This window comes from Alexandromys fortis, unplaced genomic scaffold, assembly GCF_014885135.2.
Source record: "Alexandromys fortis isolate MF-2015 unplaced genomic scaffold, M_Fortis_MF-2015_v1.1 scaffold_153, whole genome shotgun sequence".
NCBI lineage: Eukaryota > Metazoa > Chordata > Mammalia > Rodentia > Cricetidae > Alexandromys > Alexandromys fortis.
Window position 1 is genome coordinate 1,519,466 of NW_026068032.1, and position 18,637 is coordinate 1,538,102.

Below are 18,637 nucleotides of genomic sequence, written 5' to 3' on the forward strand. Positions count from 1 at the left end.
TTTTTTTGTTTAAACAGAAAAAGGGGAAATGATGGAGGTGGGTCTTGTATCTTATCTGTTGATTTCATTGGTTAATAATAAAGAAACTGCCTCGGCCCTCATAGGACAGAAAATTAGGTAGGCGGAGTAGACAGAGGAGAATGCTGGGAAAAAGAAGCTGAGTGAGTAGTCGCCATGATGCTCCCGCTCCAGACAGATGCAGGTTAAGATCCACCCTGGTAAGCCAGCTCGTGGGCTACACAGAATATTAGAAATGGGTTAGAACAATATGTAAGAGCTAGCCAATAAGAAGCTGGAACTAGCCAGGCCAGGCAGTGTTTGAAAGAATACAGTTTCCGTGTAATTATTTCAGGGCATAAGCTAGCCATGCGGGCGGCCGGGTGCCGGGGACACAGCCCTCTGCTCTTATTTCAACAAAGTCACACAAACACAATTCTGCAGCAAGTATAGAAGGCCCAGGGACTTATGAAAATCCAATCACAGAGTCTGGGTTAAAAATGTCAACTCAGCCAGGCACTGCCATGCATGCTAGTAATCCCAGCCCTCAGGAGGCTGAGGCAGGAGGCTCAAGACTTCAAGGCTATTTGGGGACATCTACGAGGCCCTATCTCAAAAATCCAAAAAGTAAAACAACAACAACCACCCAGTCTAAGATCCTACTCAGGACGGAACTCCTGGGAGAATGAGAACAATAACTTGGGGTCACTGTTGGGCTCTGTTTAGAAGTGGTGGCTATTGGTTTTTCTGTCACAGTATAACACACGGGACCACTTTTCATCAGCCTTCAAGAATTACTACAGGAGCTGAGGCTGGGGAACCGTCCTAAGTTTACAGACAGTCTAGGAGTGAATTTCAGGGATATATAGAGTGAGATCATTTCTCAAAATAAATACACCCCTAAACAGATCAGCCACATGCTGGCCACGTGATTCTTATGGCTGATCCAATAACAGGAAGTTAGCTACTCTACTACAGCCACTGCAAGTGAACAACCTATATACTTGCTGTAAGAGCCTTTATAATGTTATAGAGTTGATGATCGGTTCCCCCAAAGGATTCTTGTATGGCTTAATCCCCAACACTAACCGTGTTTAGAGGTGAGAATCAGCGGGAGAGGATTCGGGGGCAGGGGCAGGATTCAAAATCTGAATAGACTGGAAAGACGGAACGGGCAGATGGGGGCTGGATGGAGGACGGAGCTCCCCTGTGGCTGTATCTTGTGCTGGCAGCTTCCAGACACAGCTCCTTTCTGTTTGTGGTTGCCCTCAGGTGAACTGTTCCCCCTCACCCCACCCTTCCGTCATGGTGAAAAGCAGGCAAACCACACAGGCCTCTACCTAGCTCTGCATGAGCCAAGATGAATATCTTCTTCAAACTATTTCTCTCAGGTAATAGTCGAGACAAAGAGCTCAAACAGTCTGGCACGTGGGGCTGAGTAGTTTTTAATACATCGCACATGAGCACAAGCTGTCCCCTTGCTCTCTCCTCTCCCCCGAATCTTCATCTCTTCCTCTCTCCTCGCATATGCATTCGTTTGGCTTACCTGGGGCTGATTCAGGCTTGGCTGGCTGAGGCTTCAGCTGTGCACCCAACCTGCTCTCGGAAAAGTCTGAGTCCTGTGATTCGATGAGCGAACAGTAGGGATGCGGAGAGGCATAGGGGCTGCGGCACCAAGGACTCCGGTTGGGTAAAACGGTCGGCGAGATTTCCTTTTCTCTGCGACAAGAGAAAGACCGATTTGAAATCAAAGGCATTTATTTTATGTAGTAGTATTAGCATTGGAGGTGCGATGAGAGAGAAAGCCCACTTAAGGAACCCAGAGAGGGCTGGAGAGCTGGCTCAGCAGTTGCCAACACGGGCCACTCTTCCAGAGAACCTGCTTCAGTTTCCAGCACCCACACGGTGGCTTTTAGCAATCGGTAACTCCCGGAAGTCCTCTGCTAGTCTCTGTGGCTACAGGCTATACATACATAAGGGCAGGCAAAACACCCATACATTAGATAGAGATGGACCATAATAATGTTTAGAAAGAGTATGTCTTCCTGGATCTGGTGGCCAGGGTATTTATTGTGTTACCTATAGCATTTGGCTAAAGAGGAATGGAATTCTGCAACTCTGACCCCAGCTACTGGAGGATAAATTCATCGCATGCTTCTGCTTCCACTGAGCCTGCTAAGCACACGGAGACGCTGTCACCTTCCCACCTCTCTACAGTTACCTTGCCAAGAGCGTCTTCTTAAGGGGCTCAGGGACCTCAGGATTAACCCTTCACAGCCTGTACGCAGATCTCCGCTCTCTTCAGTGCTACACTGTACTGGAGCCACGGCCCACTGACTGATCAGGGCGTCCCACAGGCTCGGGTACTGAAACAGGAAACGAAGTATTCTTTACCTCCTGAGAGCAGGGCGGGTGTGCTCTATCTCGCACTGGGAGGACTCTCTCTTTGCTGACTCTGGTTTTTCCTTATTTATGGAGGACGCAGATGCCACTGTCCACCCAAACAGATGGCTTTTCACTGTTGGAATCACTACTGAGCATCTCTCAAATTCAATGTCGGTCTCTAACTTCTCCCATGCTTGCTTCCAGTGGATCGGAGTGTACCAGGCGATCGCCTAACAGAAACGAAGAGGGCTCTCAGTATGAACTATCACTGGAGCTGTATCTGCGGCCACAGGCCTACTGCGCTGTTATTCAGCTTTGCTTCCGGGTTTCTGTCTGAGGTAGGCTCTGGCTCTCACTCTGCTGTCTGGGTTGAGCAACCAACTTGTTGGGTTGCTCAGGCTATTCTAGAAGTCATGGTGATCCTCCTGCTTCAGCCTCCAGAGTGCTGGGATTAAAGATGTGAACTTTACACCTCAGAATATATTTCTAAAAATAAATTTTATTGTCTTTTTAAGTTTTCAACATTAATTACAGAATATATACATTTATACATACATATATATTAAACATATCTGCGACAAGAGCTAGTGAAATTTACTTTAGAAATTCCCAGATACAATGCCATTTTATTGCTTATATTCCATGTGCCACACATTAGTTCTCCAGACTATTTATGCTCTACATGTTCTTTGGGTACACACCAGCAGAGACACTTCCGGGTCAAGTGCAATCCTGCTGTGATTCCTTAAAAGAGCCCTCCTCTGAACTCCCACTGTGAAGAAGGGGTCTGTTCCCTATCTGGATCTTAAATGCAAAACAAGGGCCTGGGAAAGCACCAAAAAGTGCCAGAAAGCCTGCAGTTTTGTAGGCAGCACCATTCTGTTTGATCCCTGCAAATATGAGCTTATATACTGTCATCAGCAATGTGCTATGAGTCTATGGACTTTAAAAACAGGGCAAGACGCTGTCCACTGGTCATGTTGGAGTCATACAGGATTTATGGCCACAGCTTACTGTCACTCGGTGTCTGGTGGAACCTCAGGCCTGTCTGCTTCAGTCAGCAGGTAGACAGGAATAGATTTCCCAGGAAGACCTTTCTCGTGATTGCAGAGTGAGGACGAGTTTCAACTGAGGTAAGAATGGGGTGATCTTTTAAAAATTTTTTATTTTATTTTTTAATTTTTTTTTTTTAGAATTGCTTGTTTTTATTAGGGTCTCATAGAATCTTCTCACCTTCTCATTAAGGGTGCATTTTCTAAATGAGCAATGCCATTGATTTATCACAGCTGGGTTTTTTCTGACGAGATATAACCCAAGGATGGGGAACTGAAGCAGAGGCTATGGAGGAACTCTGCTTACTGGCTTTCTCCCCGTGGCTCCTGCTCAGTCTGCTTTCTTAGTTAGGCAAGGCTTACCTGCCCAGTGTCACCTCACCCACAGGGAGCTGGGCTCTCCTGCACTATAGGCTGATCGATAGCCACCTTCTCTACTGAAGTCCATTCTTTCGAGATGACTGACTCTAGCTTGTGTCAAGCTGACATAAACCACCAGGACAAGTACAAAATAAGCAATGACTGAAGGGAGGAAGAGATTTTCTGGAGGATCATGACGGTTTCTGAAGCGACAGTCGGATGATGGGCATTAATGCCAGTAAGTATCACTGATGCTGGCTCGTGGTCTCAGGGATTTCAGCCCCTTGTGGTGGGTGAGCATGATGGAGTGGCTCCATGGTGATGGGAGGATTTGGCAGAACCCCTCATACCGTGGACACAGAAGGCACAAAAGGAAGAAGCCACCTACAGTTCCTCCAGAGAAGACCAACCTCCCAAAAGTTCAACCCCCTCATACAGCGCCCCCTACTGGGAGGCAGGTGTCCTGACATTTCACATCCCAACCATCACTTCTCTAAAAATTAATTTATTTCACATCCCTATTAAAGACCCCTCCCTCCTCTCCTCCCATTTCCTCCCCACCTCACACCACCCCCTTCTCCCACTTATCCTCAGGTTCCCCAGGGGCATCAGCAAAGCAAATCAAGCTTCCGTAATAGCAAGCACCACTCTCTGTATTCAGTCTGGACAAGGCAAACCAGCATGAGGAACAGGTTCCTTAGAGCCAGCCAAAGAACCAGGGACTGAACTGCTCTCATTGCCAGGAGTCCTGCAAATGGACCCTGGCACAATTGTCACATAAATACAGAGGGCCTCGGTCAGTCCCATGTACACTCCCTGGTTGTTGGTTCAGACTCTGTGATGGAGGAGGGTCATCTGTCTATCTGTTGCTTTCAGTGGTTAATTAATAAAGAAACTGCTTGGCCTGACAGGTCAGAACATAGGTGGGTGGAGTAGACAGAACAGAATGCTGGGAAGAAGGGAAGTTGGTCAGATGCCATGGAGCCAGCCGCCAGGTCAGACATGCTGAATCTTTCCTGGTAAGCCACCACCTTGTGGTGCTACACACATTATTATAAATGGGTTAATCAAGATGTGAGAGTTAGCTAGTAAGAGGCTAGAGCTAATGGGCCAAGCAGTGTTTAAAAGAAAACAATTTGTGTGTTGTTATTTCGGGTGTAAAGCTACTGTGCGGAAGCCGGGTAGGATGAAAAGCAGGCCTGCTCGCCTCATCACTACATTTGTGTGTTCCCATGAGCCAGGCTAGCCATTTCTGTGGGTTTTCCTTTGATGTCCTTGACTCCAAGGCTCCTAAAACCCCTCCTTACTCTCCTCGATAGGACTCCCCAAGCCTAGCCCAATGTTTAGCCATTGGTCTCTGCATGTGCCTCCATCAGTTGCTGGATGAAGGCTCTCTGATGACAACCAGGGTTGTCAGCAATCTAAACACAGGGGATGAACCAGTCAGGCCGTGCACCCATCAATGCCAGGAATCATAGCTGGGGCCATCCTTATAGACTTGTGGAAGTTTTCCTTGCATCTGGGACTCCATAAAGCCCCCCTTTCCATTTACCTCTCTCGGCACTGTCCCCCCCCCACAACCTGATCCCTCATGTTCCCATGCCCACCTGCCCCCATTCCACCCAGGAGATCTATTTCCCCTTCTCTGGGAGATCCCTGTGTCTCCCTCTTGGGCCCTTCTTGTTACCTGGTCTCTCTGGGTTTGTAGATTATAGCTTGGTTATCCTTTACTTTACAGCTAATATCCACTTATGAGTGAGTACATACCATGTTTGTCTTTCTGGGTCTGGGTTACCTCACTCAGGGTGATTATTTTCTCGTTCCATCCATTTGCCTTCAAATTTCCTGATGTCATTATTTTTAACAGCTAAGTAATACTCTATTGTGTAAATGTACAACGTTTTCTTCATCCATTCTTTGGTTGAGGGGCATCTAGGTTGTTTCCAGGTTCTGGCTGCTATAAATAAAGCTGCTATGAACATAGCTGAGCAAGTATCCTTGTGGTATGATTGAACATCATTTGAGTGGTATTGCTGGGTCTTGAAGTAGATGATTCTCAATTTTCTTAGAAACTAATATATTGATTTCCAAAGTGATTGTATAAGTTTGCATTCCCACCAGAAATAGAAGAGTGTTCTTCTTGCTCCATATCCTCTCTAGCATAAGCTGTTATTTGTTTTTGATCTTAGCCATTCTGATAGGTGTAAGACTGTGGAGGCCCAAAAATGTGAGCCTATTCCACCTTGTCTGATGGTCAGAGACTTTGGAGTTTGCTCAATATTGTTGACAGCAAGTATAGCTACACATCCTGACTCAGGATGTGATTACTCGGGTCTTTTGACATTACGATGGCTCATGCACGTAGATCCATTCCATCCTGACAGATGGTCAGGATATGAAAGCATACTTTTGCTCCTTCTTTTGTAATATGATGTTACCTGGGAAACGACTTCCTTCAGGATACTTGGTCTAGGGTGGCTTCACTGCCTAAACAACAGAATGCTAATGACTTGATATCTCAAAGTGTTGAAGCAATTAACTGTTGAGTTGTTCTTTGGATCATGTTAAAGAAGTCTTTCGTTGCCTTCTCCCTTTGGTACTGGGGTATAAAAGTGTATGGAAAATTAAATGTAGTGATTTCAGTATTCACCGGAACTCCCTCCCAGTACTATTCTATGGCTTCTGTTTCATTAGTTTTAAACATGTCTTTGTGTTCTTTACTTACATTTCTGATCCCCATGAGCCTACCCTGGCAAGAGTTGTATTTGTTGAGGCTGGTCTCCAATATAAGATGGAATCTCAGTCGTTTTGATTTGCATTTCACTGATGGCTAAAGTTGATGAACATCCCTTCAAGTATTTCTCTGGCATTTGAGATTCTTTTGTTGAGATTCTCTGTTTAGGTTAATACCCCATTTTTAAATTGGATTATTTTTTTGATGCCTAGTTTCTTGAGTTCTTTATATATTTTGGAGATCAGCCCTACATCAGATTTGGGGTTGGTGAAGAGATTTTCCCATTCTGTAGCTGCTGTTCTGTCCTACTGACAGTGTTCTTACAGAAGCTTTTCAGTCTCATGAGATTTCATTTATTAATTGTTAGTCTTAATGCCTGTGCTACTGGTGTTCTATTTAGGAAGCTGCCTTCTGTGCCAATGTGTTCAAGGCTATTCCCCAGTTTCTATTATTAGGTGCAGTGTATCTAGTTTTATATTGAGGTCTTGATTCACTTCGACTTGAGTTTTGTGCCAGACAATAGATATGGATCTATTTGCATTCTTCTATATGCTGACATCCAGTAATGTAAGCACCATTTGTTAAACATACTTTCTTTTCTCCATTGTATAGTTTTGACTTCTTTGTCAAAAGTCAAGTGTTCAGAGGTGTGTGGATTTATTTCTAGGTCTTCAATTTAATTCTGTTGGTCAGTGTGTCTGTTTTTATGCCAATGCCATGCTACTTTTATTGCTATAGCTCTGCAGTAGATCTTGAGATCAGGAACAGTGACACCTCCAGCAGCTCCTTTATTGTACAAGATTGTTTTAGTTATCCTGGGTTTTTTGTTTTTCCATATGAAGTTGAGTATTTTTCTTTTGCTGTCTGTAAAGAATTGTGTTGAGATTATGATAGGGACTGCAGTTGAGTCTGTAAATTGCTTTTGGCAAAATGGCTATTTTTACTGTGTCAATCCCACCAATCTATGAGCATAAGAGATCTTTCTACCTTCTGTTTTCTTCTCTACTTTCTGTCTTCAAAGACTTTAAGTTCTTGTCATAGAGGTCCTTCACTTACTTGGTTAGAGTTATACCAAGATATTTTATATTGTTTGTGGAGGATTACTTTTTTCCTGATTTCTTTCTCAGCCTTTTATCATTTGTGTATGAGAGGGTTTCTGATTTTTTTTCTTTTTTGAGCTAAGCTTGTACCCAGTCACTTCACTCAAGGTGTTTATAAGCTGTAGCAGTTCCCTTTTGGGGATCACTTTGTAGACTATCATGTTATATGCAAATAGTGATACTTTGACTTCTTTTACAATTTGTAACCATTTGATCTTCTTTTGTTGTCTGATTGCTCTAGCTAGAAATTCAAGTACTATATTGAATAAATATGAAGGGAGTAGACAGCCTTGTCATTCTTGATTTCAGTGGGATCACTCTGAGTTTCTCTCCATTTAGTTTGATGTTAGTTGTTGGGTTGCTGTATATTGTTTTTATTATATTTAGGTATTTTCTTTGTTTCCATGATCTCTCTAAGATTTTTATCATAAAGGGTTTTTGGGTTATATCAAAGGATTTTTCAGCATCTCATGAGATGATCATGTGTTTTTCTTTTAGTTTGTTTATAAGTGGATTACATTGCCAGATTTTCATGTGTTCAACCATCCTTGCATCTCTGGAGTGAAGCCCACTTGATGATGGTGGGTGATCTTTTTGATGTGCTCTTGGATGCAGTTTGCCAGTTAATTTGTTGAGTATTTCTGCATCCGTGTTCAGAAGGGAAATTGGTCTGTAATTTTCTTTCTTTGTTGAGTCTTTATGTGGTTGGGTATTAGGGTGACTATGGCCTCATAGATTTTGGCAATGTTCCTTATGTTTCTATATTGTGGAATAATTTGAGGTGTACTAGTTTTTAGCTCTTCTTTGAAAGTCTGGTAGAATTCTGTGTAGACAAAGGTTTCTATACTATCTGGTCCTGTAGCTGTTCAGTTCCAAATAAACACACAGAGGCTTATATTAATTATAAAATGATTGGTCTATTAGCTTAGGATTTCTTATTAACTAACTCTTACATCTTATATTAACCCATAATTCTTGTCTGTGTCAGCCACATGGCTTGGTACCTTTTATCAGTGAGGCATTCTCATCTTGCTTCCTCTGCGACTAGGTGATGGCTACAGACTGAGCTTTTCCTCGTAGTCCAAGATTTCCCCTACTCTGGTTACCCTGCCTATACTTCCTGCCTGGCTACTGGCCAATCAGTCTTTCATTAAACCAAAACAAGTGACAAATCTTTACAGGGTACAAGACCATTGTCCCACAGCAATTCTGTCCTGAAACCATCTGGTCCTGGGGTTGTCTTGGTTGGGAGACTTTTAATGAATGCTTCTATTTTCTTAGAGGTTATAGGTCTATTTAAATTGTTTATCTGATCTTGGTTTACTTTTGATATGTAGATTTATCAAGAAATTTGTTCATCTCTTTTAGATTTTCCAATTTTCTGGAGTATGGGTTTTTTGAAGTATGACCTAATGATTGTCTGGACTTCCTCAGTGTCTGCTGTTATGTCCCCTTTTCATTTCTGTTTTGTTAATTTGGATATTCTGTCTCTGCCTTTTATTTAGTTTGGATAAGGGTTTGTCTATCTTGTTTATTTTCTCAAAGAACCAACTCTTTGTTTCATTGGTTCTTTGTAATGTTCTCTTTTTTTCTATTTTATTGATTTTAGCCCTCAGTTTATTTCCTGTTGTCTACTCCTCTTGGGTGAGTTTGCTTCTTTTTGTTCTAGAGCTTTCAGGTGTGATTTTAAATTGCTAGTATGAAATTTCTTTAAATTCTTTATGTAGGCACTTGGTGCTATCAACTTTTCTCTTAACACTGCTTTTATTGTATCCCATAAGTATGGGCATGTTGTGCATTGGTTTTTATTGAATTCTAGGAAGTCTTTAATTTTTTTCTTCCTTGACCCTATGGTAATTAAGTTGAGTGTTGTTCAGTTTCCATAAGTTTGTAGGCTTTCTGAAGGTTGTGCTATTGTTCAACTAAGACTTTAAGCCATGGTGAGCCAATAAGATACGGTGGTTATTCCAATTTTTTTTTTTTGTATCTTTTAAGATTTGCTTTGTGGTCAATTTTGGAGAATGTTCCATGAGGTTCTGAGAAGAAGGTGTATGCTTCATCTCTTTTGATAATTTTGGTTTGTAGTCTATTTTGTTGGATATTAGGATTGCTACACCAGCTTGCTTCTTTGGTCCATTTAATTGGCTAAGCATCAGTCTTAATCTAGGGCATTTGATTGGTCGACCATCAGCCTTAGGGCATTTGATTGGTCGACCATCAGCCTCAATCTGTGTTTGCTGACGATATCTCAGGAGAATGAGTAAGTCACCTGGACTACATATCCTTATCTTTACAGTCAGAGACAATTGCTAGAAGTTCCCAATCCTGAGCACATCAAGGGCTGGAGAGATAACTCAGCAGGGAAGATTGCTGCTCTTCTAGAGGACCCGGGTTCAGTCCCCAGCACCCACACCAGGTGGTTCACAACCACCTGTAACTTCAATCTAGAGACTATGACACACTCTTCTTTACTCTGTGGGTACACACATACACATCACAGCACACACTCAAACACACATCACACAGTATACATTCATACACATACCATACAACACATACTCACATACCACACACACACAGCACAGATTTACATACACAGCACACATTCACATACATAGCACACACACACACACACACACAGAAAAAAACACACACACTAAAATCTTTAAAATCTCACTCTAGCCTGTTCTACATGCAGAGTGACCCAGTATGGCCATGCAATGAAGGAAGAAAGAAACACATATCCTGATCAACACAGTGTGGGGGCTAGTGCTTCTGAAGCATAGCAAATTTGTCTTGGAATAAGAAGACAAGAATTTTAGAAAAATCTGAAGACCAGTTTTGAAAAACAAATAGTATTTGACTGTCGTAAGGAGGGATATGGTTAAATCCTACAGGTATGTCCGTGGGTTATTAACTATGCTAGAATCATACCAAGAAAAGCGTAAAAGTATCAAGCATTGGGAAAGAATCAGATTTTAACATATCCAATTGTAGTCTGTATAAAAGATAGTCATTTCAAATTAAGAGTATAAGCCCTTCCATTAGCTTAAGCACCTCCTGAGTGCAGAGATCAAGACTTTGTGTTACAATTCTTGTGCAAGTTCAGCCTGGAGAATAGGCGAGAATCTCAAGAAATAATTTGCATAAACTGACCAGAGAATGCTGTATCCATTTCCTTCCTTATCCCACACTTCCAGATAGCATCAAAAAACAAAACCCACTCCCAACTCTGAATCTGTAGCAGCCTTCATAACACAGGATACCACAGCTCCTGCTGGCCAGCTGTGAGCACAGGGTGGAGGGACAGCTGCGGAATTTGAGGGGACTCTAGTTACGCTTTGCAGGAAGTGAGACCAACAGAGCAGAAGGGGAACACGTGGGCTGGCTTCCCGGTAACAACCTTTGACCCCGACACTTACCTCACCGTTGGGTTTGCACAGGATGGTCGTGCAGTCAGGACTGGATCGGAACCTGTTCTGTTCCTCCCAAACAAAGTCTGTTGGTGGCTCGGGCTTTGCTTCTGCTGCTGCTGCCCACACCTTTGAGAAAGCAGTTTGTTGCTGACAAGTGCCACTGGGGTTCCGCTTAGATCCATAGATGTCACACCGTTATTAATCTTTCTGAACAGATAAGGTTTTCAGTGTCATTAAAGATGAGAAAGGTCTCCCTGCATTTGCCTGGGCTGGGCTCCAGGGCACATGGGATCCTTGTGTCATGGCCTCCTGCGGGTCCAGACTATCTGTGCTTATAAGTTATTTTAAAATATAATGGAACATAAACAGTGACTGAGCACAATTTAAACAACTGTCCAGTCCATGGCCTGTGGGCTGCGAGTGACCCAGGATAGCTACAAAGGCAGCCCAACTGCACATTGTAAACTTACTGAGGCATCTTTAAGGGTTTGTTTTGTTTTGTAACTTGATTGTATTGTTGTCCAATGTGAACTTTGTAGATGACAACATCTTCTCGCAATGTCAGGCCAAACAAAGATGGTATACTCCTACACCCTACTGCCAAGGACTGGACACCCTAGGCTCGGAGAGACATGGGCCGAGTGGAGAACCGACTTAGCATCTGCTCTCTGGGCCAATAATCTCTTGGCTTGTGTTTTAAGAACGGTTCTCTTAGTTTAGGAACTTAGGATATAGCTAGCAGACAAGACAAACTAAGACCGTATACTAAACTGGAGAATGGTGTGGAGATGGAAGTGTGGGGATCTATTGGTCCCACCATAAATCACAAACATCACAGTTAGTACAAAGTCCAAGTGTCCAAGAGGCCGCTTGTGCCAAGTCACAGGCTGGCTGTAGAGGGAGTTTTCTCTTTACACACTTGGCTCTGATATTCTCAGCTCACAATGTGCCCAGCTCACTCTTCTTCCAGCTCCTGGTATCCCCCAGCTCACCTTATTATCTCATGAACCCTTGCTCACGGGGTTCAGCTCAAGGTGGTCCTGGCTCATAGTTTTCCTTAGCTCCTGATATTCCTAGCACACTAATATAGTTTCAGCTCACAGTATCCTCAGCTCACCATAATCTTAGATCCTGGCATTCTCGGTTCACAATGTTCTCAGCTTCTGGTGGTCCCAGATCATGATATTTCAAACTTATTATATTTACCAGATCACAGAACTCTCAGCTCCTGGAATTCTCACATCATTATGTTCCCAGCCTACGGTATTCCTAGCTCATCATATCCCCAGCTCACCATATTCCCACCTCACTCTATTTTAGCGAAAGTGATTCCCAGCTCTTGTTTTTCCCCAGATCACCATATTCTCAAATCCTGGTCAAATCTTGAGATTCCCAGCACATGGTCCTCCTAACTCACTGTATTTCTAGCTCCCAGGGCTCCTAACTCACAGCTTTCCCAGGTCGTGGTATTCCCAGCTCAGCTTGTTCTCAGCTCCTGGGATTCCTACATTATTAATCCACTGTATCTTCTAGACACGGGACTTCCATTCCAAGGTATTCTGGGCCCAAGAAATTCTCACTAACTATATTCTCAGGTCATGGTGTTTCTAGCTTAAGGCATTTCCAGTTCCTGATACTCTCAGCTCATGGTTTCCCAACTCAGTGCATTCTCAGCTCAGGGTGTTCCCAGGACATTGTATCTCTACATGGTATCCAATGCATACTGTTCTCACATCATTGTGCTCTTGGCTCTTGGTGTTCCCAGCTCACAGTGTTTCCAGCTCATGGTGTTCCCAGCTCACGGTGTCCCCAGCTCATGGTGTTCCCAGCTCACGGTGTCCCCAGCTCACGGTGTCCCCAGCTCATGGTGTTCCCACCTCATGGTGTCTCCAGCTCATGGTGTCCCCAGCTCACAGTGTTCTTAGCTGATGGTGGTCCTAGGTCATGTTACTTCAAATTTATGATGGCTCCAGCTCATACTTACTGTCACTGTGGAACTGGCCTGCATCGCGACGTTGTGGGGGAACCGGTACAGGGAAACTGCGTGCCCGTTCACATTCTGTTGGAGAATGTGGTTTCCAATCCCCACTTCTTTGTCTTCGGAAGAGTTAATGAGCCGCACGAACAATCCCTTGACGTTTACATCAGCTATTTTGATGTCTTCGAGAGAACTAAAATATAAGATATAGAAGGTGGGTTTGGGTAGAAAGGTCTTTGGTACATAGTAAGAACTCGGTAATACAGTGCCTGCCTAAAATCTCAGCACCCAGAAGAGCAGCAGGAGAATCACAAGGTCAAGGTCAGTTTAGTCTAGGCAGCAAGCTCCAACCTCCCTAAGGCGTCAGGAGAGCCCCAAAATGAAATAAAGCCAGATATTCTGGAACGTGACATGTGGGCTAGGGTCACAAACAATAGTGAGCTGCCATGTAGGTGGGGGAAACTGAACCTGGTGCCTCTGGAAGGGCAGCCAGTGCTCTTAACCACTGAGCCATCTCTCCAGCCCCCCGAACTTGTGTATTTAGCAACATAAGAAAACAGTCTTGACCTATTAGAGCAGTAATAATATCCATTTGACATAAAACAAAGGGAACCCAAGATGTGCTCAGGTGCCCAGTGTTACAGGAAAGCGTGGTTACAGCTTGCTCTGCATCCTGCTCTCAAGAGAAGCCACCATGACACCAAACACTCGAAAGGAAATCAAGGGGCTGGAGAGATGGCTCACTGGCTAAGAGCACTCTCTGGCCTTTAAGAGGACCTGGGTTCGGTTTCCAGAACACACAAGATAACTCCCAACCTCTGGTAACTCCAGTTCAGGGATCTGATGCCCTCTCCTGGCCTCCAAGGACACCACACGCATCTGGTGCAGTCATACATGCAGGCACTCACACATACGCATAAAAAAGTAAGTCTTAAGCTACGGACACCAAAAGTTAAAGCACAGAGCTATTTCCTGATAAAGTGACCATGGGGATGAACAGCCACCGTGAGTTCAAAATAATTCTGGAACGTGACATGATACATAGACAATGGCGTTTTTGCCTCTAATTTGTATCTAGACTGTAGTATGTTACAGAGCCTGTGTTAGCTATGGACACATCTGCATTTTCCAGAGTGTCGCTTGCAACATGCCTGAAGGTCATGACTGGCTCGTAGTGAGTTAGAAACAGCACCGACATTTCTCAGCTGATTATAATAATTCAAGTTGTTCACATATCAGTCATTTGACAAAAACATATTTGCATTGCTTTATCTATTTTCCCTCATTTTCTTATCTATAATGCCAAATTTAAAAAGTTATTGCATACACGTGTATGAATTTGCTTGTTCATATGTGGGAGGCACATGTGTTTGCACGTGCTCATGAGTGTGCGTGTGGAGGCATGAGTTTGATGTTGGCTGTTTTCCTTGATCACTCCGCCTTTATCCATCGAGGCAGCAACTCTTGCTGAATGCAGAGATGGCTCTTTTAGCTGGTCTGGCTAGCCTTGCCCGGAGGTCTCCTGTCTTCCCTTTCTGAGCACTGAGGTTGCAGGAAGCCACTAAGCCTAAGCAGCTTCTACACAACTTATGGGGACAACTCCCCACAAGTCCCTAGTGGTACCTCTGAGCTCATCCTTCTGACCAGCTGTGAACTGAACTGTATCACTGCCTAAAACTGGCCTGACATCCCTCTCTTCTCCTCATGACGTCCCATGCCCGCATTCTCCTGCTTCCCCCATGTCTGTTTGTCTGGGTGCCCACATCTTTGCCAGCCCTTCCATTTGAGAACAATTAACTTTTTCAGCACCACGATTACAAAATGTGTCATGGTTTTAACGTGCTCGCCCCTGACCTGGCCACTTAGTTTTCTTTTTTGGCAAACTGCGTTTAATACCATTTTATTCACCTTTCTATCTGTTATTTTGCATTTTTATAACTGATTGATAGTATGTTTAATCTATGCACACACATCCCTAAGGCAGAGGCCACAGCTCTCTCTCAAATCAGTCCAGGGACTGTATGAGCTCATCTTCGTGGCGTGCTATGAGGTCACACATGCTGTCCCTGCTGGTTGCAGCAAGGGCCTGGACACCGAGAGGCTCTATCTGCTCTACTGACAGGGCTTCCAGCCTGTGCCCGTGATGAACAACCAGCTCACACTGCTTTGCAGTATTTATTTTTTTTCCTTTTTTGATAATTCTTCCCTCATTTTCTTTCTTCAGTTTTGTGCTAGCTGCGTTTAGACTGTTGTGGTAGCCTAAAGTACCCACCTTTCACCCCGAGGCCTGTGACTATGCTTGTGAAAAACAGGAGAGGTTCTGCAGCCGCAAAGGTGTAGGTTGTAAGAGAGAGACTACCCTAGCTTTTTAACAGGCCCCCAAGCCAATGAGTCCTTTAAGTTCAGGGAGTAACTCCAGGTGAGCAGCAGGGATGACCTGAGCTCACTGCTGCTGGTGGCTGCAGAGCCCGTGCATGAACACTGAGGACTCGATGATGATGCTCGGCCAGGAAGTGGGACCCCAGTCCCCAAGCCGAAGGAACTGTATTTGGCTAAATCTGGAAGAACTTGATCCCAGGTTCTCAGCCAGGGCCTTAGATTAAAACTAAGAACTTGATCCCAGGTTCTCAGCCAGGGCCTTAGATTAAAACTAAGAACTTGATCCCAGGTTCTCCCCCAAGGCCTTAGATTAGAGCTCAGCTGTCTGATACCTGGCTGTGACTTTGTGAAACTCTAACAATAAAAGGCAGGCAAACCAACCCAGTCTTATACCTACAGAATTGTAGTGAGGGCCAGCAAGATGGCTCAGCAGGTAAAGGCCCTTGCTGCCAAGCCTGCTGACCTGAGTTCTATGCTTGGAATCACATGGCGGCAGGAGAGACAGGAACCCCACAGGCTGTTCTTTAGTTTCTACATGTGTGTGCTCGCTCCTTCTGCCCTCTCTTTCTCTCTCTCACACACACACATATATAACAAACTATATTCAAAGAGAGGTGCTCTTCTGCTTATTTTAACTCAGGAAGTTGGTGGCAACAGAATAAAACTAACATGCACACTTGTATGATTTAGGAGCACCAAGTCAGAACCGCTGCCTATCTGGCCGGCAGGTTTCATCCCAATGCTCTTCTTGAAGACTTATTTCAGTGTCCCTTGTCACTGTCTCCTCCTCCTCCTCCTCATCTTCCTCACAGAAAATCAGCTGTGCGGCAATGTTTTCGCTGTGTCTTTGAAGATGTCTTTAAATATTTAAGCATGTTCTTTCAGAAGTCTTTACAATGGACCTGTGTTGGCTGGCTTCTTTCTTTATGTGCTGTGAGTTGGCAATGGTCACTGGTCACTGAATCTTTGGCTTGTTGTCTTTAGTGCTTTGGGAGAAATTGTCTGTTCCTGGGAAAATAGTTCATCCACATATTTGTTCTGTTTCCTCCTTACTCTTCCGTAACCACAACCATAATGAGATTTTTACATTTTATTTATTTAACTACATTTATTCATGTGTGTGTGAGCATGCATGCGTGTGTGTACATACATACAGGTGTTGCTGGTGTGTGTGTGTACATACATGCAGGTGCTGCTGGTATGTGTCTGTGTGTGTGTGTACATACATACAGGTGTTGTTGGTGTGTGTGTGTACATACATGCAGGTGCTGCTGGTGTGTGTCTGTGTGTGTGTACATACATGCAGGTGCTGCTGGTGTGTGTGTGTGTCTGTGTGTGTGTGTACATACATGCAGGTGCTGCTAGTGTGTGTGTACATACATGCAGGTGCTGCTGTATGTATGTAAAGTCAGAGAACAGTTTATGGAGTTGGTTTTCCCTCCATCATAGGCACCCCTGAAATCAAACTCTCAAACCCACTTTTATTTTTTATAGAACACATTTTTTTCTTTTCAGATTTCCTTTGTCTTATCTCATAATGGCCTCTATTTGACCTTTGTTCTAAAGCATGATGTAGGATGGTCATCTGTCTATGTGTTACTTTCATTGGTTAATAAACAGGCTGCCTTGGCCTTTTAATAGGGCAGAAAATTAGGTGGGCGTAGTAGACAGAGCAGAACGCTGGGAGGAAGAAGGCAGTGAGGTAGACATCATGCCTCTCCTCTCCGAGATGGACTTAGGTTAGAATCTTCCTGGTAAGCCACCACTTAGTGGTGATACACATTAATAGAAATGGGTTAAGCAAGATATGAGAGTTAGCCAAGAAGAGGATAGATACAATGGGCCAGGCAGTGTTTAAATGAATACAGTTTGTGTGTTGTGATTTCTGGGGCTAAGCTAACCGTGTGGGAGCTGGGTGGGACGAAAGCAGGCCTGCTCGCCTCATCACTACAAATGGCGCTCCAACATGATGGACTAAATCCACTTAAAAACCTGAGAGGGCTTAAAAAGGAGAGAAAGAGAGTTTAACACAGACTTTTGCTGTTTGCTAGGATGTGCCGTAGAGAGATTTCCTGTTTCAGCAATAGTGGCAGAAAAAAAGCTGTGGGGGTTCCTGGGCTGTGTCGCCAGTGCAAACTCTGGCTTTAAAGCATTTCAATGGCTTTTATGAGACTGGATGTTTGTGTGCCAAGCAGGCCCTCATGTACAGACTGGTGCCCAACGTGGATAACCGCATCCACAGAAAGCCTGAGAAAGCTTGGGAAAGAATAGAGTAAAGCATGTTTTCCTGGTAGCAGCAATTTTTGGAGTTTGCTCTGCTTACTAGAGGCAAGCAAGCGCTCTCATCTAAGAGAAGTTTCCTGATTCAGCTTTAGCTGCAAAACCCTGTAGATCTTTTAAGAGGTCCTGCCATGAAACATTTAAATGGTGTTGATGAAAAGCTGAACGCATGCTTTTCAGTTTTCGGCCATAACAGGAAAAAAGCTGCGTCGTTTTAAAATGTCGGCTTTCTGGGCCATCCTGCCTGGGCAAACTCTGACTCAGGCAGGCAGTCTGACTGAGTGTGGTCTGTGAGTAGAATGCTGTAGCTTGCTTGCTGGCAGGGACCTTGAAATGCCACAGAGTTGTGGCAATAAAAATGGCTACAGCCGGTACCTCCGCCATGAGGCTGGAAAGCTAAAGAATGGGCTGGATCCAGCCATCAAAGCCACGGCTTTAATCCTCTCCATAAAGACTCATGTGGTCAGAAAAAGAGGATACACAGTAAAGAGAGATTCAAAGACAAAGAAAACCTCTAAATGGTTTAGAATGTGTTTAAAAATATATGTAGGCCTGGGAGGAAAAAAAAGCATAAGGTCCTTAAAAGATAAAAGGGCAAAGAGAATAGTTGGGTGTGGTGGTACACACCTTTAATCTCAACACTTGGGAGGCAGAGGTAGATTGACCTCTGTGACCTCAAGGTGTGGCAGGGCACACCTTTAATCTCAATGCCTGGGAGGCAGAGACAGTTGGATCTCTGTGAGTTCAAGGACAGCCCAGTCTACAGAGTTATTCTAGGACAAAGATATACAGAGAACCTGTCTCAAAAAGTTAAAATAAAAGAAACAGAGGTTAAAATAAAGCCACATAAAGATGGAAAATCCACAGAGAATCTTGATAATGTATGCTATTATGCTCTCTTTAAATTGTTTGAATGCTGAGGAAGGAGCAACAGCTGCTAAAAGATAATTGTTTAT

At 44.0% G+C, this 18,637-nt stretch overlaps 1 protein-coding gene across 2 annotated transcripts in view; it reads right to left on the minus strand.

Moving 5' to 3' along the window:
- The window catches only part of Lmntd1 (lamin tail domain containing 1), a 246,941-nt gene that overhangs the window by 33,563 nt on the left and 194,741 nt on the right, over nt 1–18,637 (minus strand). For both annotated transcript variants that reach the window (XM_050164714.1, XM_050164713.1), the window contains exons 4-7: nt 13,029–13,215; nt 11,051–11,170; nt 2,392–2,612; nt 1,544–1,716 (exon numbers count right to left, since the gene is read on the minus strand). In XM_050164714.1, the coding sequence (XP_050020671.1) occupies nt 1,544–1,716; nt 2,392–2,612; nt 11,051–11,170; nt 13,029–13,215 (701 nt within the window). The remainder of the gene's footprint in view (nt 1–1,543; nt 1,717–2,391; nt 2,613–11,050; nt 11,171–13,028; nt 13,216–18,637) is intronic.